At 60.3% G+C, this 4352-nt stretch overlaps 1 protein-coding gene across 1 annotated transcript; it reads right to left on the bottom strand.

Annotated features, from left to right (window-relative positions):
• Positions 1-697: 697 nt before the first annotated feature.
• On the bottom strand, positions 698-3884 carry TRAVEDRAFT_33770 (glycogen synthase; the record flags this gene model as incomplete). Its single annotated transcript, XM_008033826.1, has 9 exons — positions 698-872; positions 940-1016; positions 1075-1518; positions 1573-1888; positions 1938-2133; positions 2184-2250; positions 2300-2779; positions 3443-3790; positions 3828-3884. The coding sequence occupies 9 exons, from the start codon at positions 3882-3884 to the stop codon at positions 698-700; spliced, it is 2160 nt and encodes a 719-aa protein (XP_008032017.1).
• Positions 3885-4352: the final 468 nt, after the last annotated feature.

Raw genomic sequence — 4352 nt, forward strand, 5'->3', positions numbered from 1 at the left:
TTTCTTCCCGGCCCTCCACCGCCAACCCACCAATCCACTACGCAGCGCACGGCCTTGAGCCCCTCGTCTCTGCCGCTCTTTGCACGCCCACACCGGATCATCGCGCGCAAGCTGTCGAGCGCCGCAGTGTTGTGTATTGGGCTCGCTTGGACGAGGAGCGTGAGCGCATTAAGCCTGTCAGAGAGCGTACCGGTCGCGAGCGTAGTCTTGATGAAATGCATGTCAGATGCGGACTGCGCGCGAAGCGAGGGAGGCAAGCTGGGGAGAGGAGCCAGTGGGAAGGTCTGCCTTGGGCTCGAGGGGAGGCACTGCGGTATACCATGTCGGGGCGGGCGGGAACGTGAATTGAGGAGTCATCGTGACTGAGTCCGACACCGAGTATGGGGTCGACATTGAGCACAGTGTCGAGAAGGATGAGCATGAGCTCGGCACCCGCCAAAAATCTGGCCGACAACTGTCGATCACCGGCGCCTGTTTAAGTCGTGGTCGGTCCTCTCCGAGCTGCTGAGTGCTAAACATCTCTATAATCAAAGCTCCTCCCGCCGTCGAAGCATAACACTCCGAGCCACCCTTGGACGCTTGCGCATATAAACATACATGTCCCTATTCCTTCGCCGTGTTCCTCCCCCCTCGCCCGCCGCGTCTGCGCATCATCTAAGCACTAAACACGCGACGCAGACCCAGGCCACCCTGCACCTTAGTACGTGCTGTTGCCGTTCACACCGTTTGCCTGGCCCTCGGTGACGTTGCTGAGCGCCTCGTCTGCGCGTTGCAGGTCACCCTCGCTCAGGCTCTTCGAGTGCCCGCCCCCAGACGTGCTCGCGCTACTCATGAGCGATCCCGCATGCAACCGCACCTTCATCACCAGCGGGCTGCACATCGAGAACGCACGATGGTCAGTCAAAATTGACACAAGAGCAAATCGGACGCGGCACGTACAACGGGTATTTGTCCTCGTCGTCGTCCTGCGACGGCCAGTTCATACTGCGGTAGTCGCTCGTGTTGAGGCTCTGCATCTGTGGTACCCCATCAGCGGATGTCCCGCAATGCGCGAGGGACCGAATAAATACGCACCTCCTCCGTGAGCGTGCCGAGGTCGCCCGGGGTCGCGATGCCCGACATGTGGAAGCGCGGGCTTGCGGGGACGCTGATCGGCAGCGTCATGCGCTCCATGCTGAAGTCGACGAGGCCCTCCTCCTCCTCGTCGCCCGCGCCGTAGAACTCGTCCGGGTACGCGCGCCGGAGCGCGAGCTGCCGCCCCTTCGAGTACTCGATCCCGAGGTTCTTCCAGTCGAGCAGCGGCGAGAGGCGCTCGACGCGGTTGCGCTGGTTGATGCGCTGCCGCCGCGTCTTCTGCGAGAACGAGAACATGTGGTCCGTGAGCTGGTTCACGGAGTCCTCGACCGACTGCGAGCGCCGGTCGACAATGTAGCAGCCCTCGTCCTGCGGGCGCTCGATCAGGTCCTGCATGAAGCATCCGAACCCGGACAGGTTGGTCGTCGCTGACGGGATCCCCATCTACAACCGATGGAGTGAGTGCAGTTCGGTGACGCGATATCATGGTGTACATACAACCGTGCACTCCGCTGGGGTGTACCCCCAGGGCTCGCAGTAACTCGGGAATACGCCGAGATGGCAGCCGCGCACGAACTCCTCGTAGTCTAAGCCCAGGATCGGGTGGAAGACGATCTTCACGCGTTCCGACGACGAGTTGAAGAGCTGCACGCGGCGGATCTGGTTCAAGATCGGGTCGTTCGCGTCGTCCGCCATGTTGTGCATCGTGATGGGAGGGAGCGCGTTGCGCTTAAGTGCGAAGATGCGGCGCTTCAGGAGCACCTTGTCTTCGTCCGATAGCAGGTCGTTGGGTGTCGGGAGTGTTCCATGCTCACTACAAGACGTGAGCCCACAGAGCGTTCAGAGCACAGAGACGAACGCGCCCGTTGGAGCTCATAGCGTGCTCGAATAGACGAGCACCTATGCGGTTCTGGATTTCGGTCACGGTATCGTGGAGCTGTTTCGTGACAGCCTGGCCCTTGAGCGCGTCGACGGTATACAAGTGGGTTGTAGCGGGCATGATGATGAACGCGATGACGGTGACTTTAGAGCCCGACTTCTTGAGGCGGAAGTTGAGACCTGAGCGAATCTCAGTATACGTACAGTACAGCGATAGGGAGAGCACGTACGTGCCAAGGACTCGATGAATATGTCCACACCCTTGTTCCGGTACTCGTAGCGACCAGCAGTGAACATCTGTGGGAGAGTCAGTTATCTCTCGCGATTCGGGAGCCACGGGACGCACGTAGAGCGTGTTATCGAGGTCAAAGTCGTAATGACCGTAGAAGTGGCCGCGCACGAAGTCGTTAATCTTCGCCTTCGCGGTAGAGTGCAAGTTCTGGAACTCGTGCATAGCCTGGAATTTGACGATGTTGAGGCCGTTGGGAAGAACTCCATCGGGCTTGCGCTTGAGTAAGTGCTCGCTCTCGTACGTGGTGATGTGCGAAACCGTCGTGAACACGTCCGCACAGTGCGCCGAAGAGCGTTCGATGCAGTACCGGTGGTAGATACCGCGCTTGCCCGCTTCGTGGTCGACATCGAAGTACTGCAAGTTATTGTAGAAATCGACAGAGCCCGCGCAGAGGTAACGTCCGAGCAGGGTCGCGTGGGTGGTGAAGACAGTGGTAACGTCGATATGGCGCTTGCGGCACAGGGGGATCGCGAGACCGGCTTGCCACTCGTGGAAGTGCGCAATGATGGCCTTGTCCTGTTGCCGGGCAACGTACTGTGAAGAGAGGGCGTCAGATAAATGAGCGATTAAATCGAGGGTGCCACAGAAGCGTAAGTGAATGTCAATTGCGAAGCAGGCGGCGGGTGGAGTGCTACACTCTCGGAAAGCGTCCCGCAGCGCGAAGTGCCCGATACAGTATATCTCACATCGACTCCTCGCACGGTGATGATTCTAGAAAATAGCGGGGCTGACGTGCGCCTCCTGGTTGAAGTGTTCGCCGTTGCCAAAGACTCAGAGCCCGCGCTGCGACGGGAGGGTGGTTCGGAAGGAACTCGACGAATGAGGGGGCACGGGTTCCGTCGTGCGAGCGCGGAGGCTCTCCGCTCGGGTCTTGCGCGTAATGGTGTGTCATAGTCGCGTCGCAGCGCGCGTCCATGGAAGGGCGCGCTCCCACCAAGCTTGCGGGAGCAATCTGCTTCTCCTATAACGTTAGGCGTCGCGCCTGTCGGGGAACAGCGCTGCGTCTGTGCTGAGCTACGCTCCGGGAAAGGGAGACGCGCATCCCTGGTCGGATCTCCTTCACAAGTTGAAATAGCGATGGAACGGACATCCCGCGACTGGGAGCGGTCGGAAGCGAGCGACGCGTAATGGCCCCAGGCACGAACGTTCGTGTCGCGCGAAAGCAAAGAAACACAGGAAAAAAAGCAAAGGACGTACATCGCCGAGGAACCACGCTACGATGTAGCCAAAGACAATCGTCTCGTTCGTTTCGTGGTCGTTGGGCGGAGTGGGGATGCCCGCGAGGTTCCAGAGATCGCCCTTCCACTCGTCGAGGCGCGAGTACTGGCTGCCGGTGTCGAAGAGCAGCACGTTCGGCGCACCCTCAATGAGCCAGCGTCCGTAGAGGATCTTGACCCCGGCGGCGCGCATGCTATCGAGGGTCGCGGCGAGGTAGGGGTCCTTGGGCTCCTGGGCCTCGACCTCCATGGGGGCCATCTTGTAGGAGAGGGGGCCGATGAGGGTGTAGCGGTCGGCATGTTCGGAGACGGTGACGGGGACCTTCGTCTGATGACGGTGTAGATGCCGCCGACCTTGTTTTAACCTCCCAGGCGCATTCGAAGAGGAGGGGATTGCGGACGTCGGGCTTGACTTCTGACATGGTGCAAGACGCGTCGAGAGGGTGAGGACGGGTGAGAGTGTGGGGAAGGTCGATGCGGGGCGGGGGTATGTAAGAGGCGGGGGAGTATGGAGCGCAGTAGTGGACGAGGCCAAGAGTCGAGCGAGGGATGGGGAGAAGACAGACAGGCCTACCCTGCACTCGCAGACGTCATAACACGGCACGTGGGCTAATCTTTCCCATTTACGGCATCTCTCCTACAACATAGCACGGAAAACATACCCAGCTCGGGCTTGACGATCTGCCGGGCGAGGCTGATCGTCCCGCCAGGATTACTCGGGACTCTAGGTACAGCTCTACGTACGCACGCCCAACGTGTCTCGGCCCCCCTCCTCCCGCCTACGGCCCTCACGCCGACGGTCCTTCCGCCGCGTCCTTTGCCCGCTCGAGCAGCGACCACTTTCCAAACAGAAGGCTAAGCAAGGCAACAGCCGCGATCAGCACTTGCTG

The sequence above is a fragment of the Trametes versicolor genome, assembly GCF_000271585.1.
Source record: "Trametes versicolor FP-101664 SS1 unplaced genomic scaffold TRAVEscaffold_1, whole genome shotgun sequence".
NCBI classification, from domain to species: Eukaryota; Fungi; Basidiomycota; class Agaricomycetes; order Polyporales; family Polyporaceae; genus Trametes; species Trametes versicolor.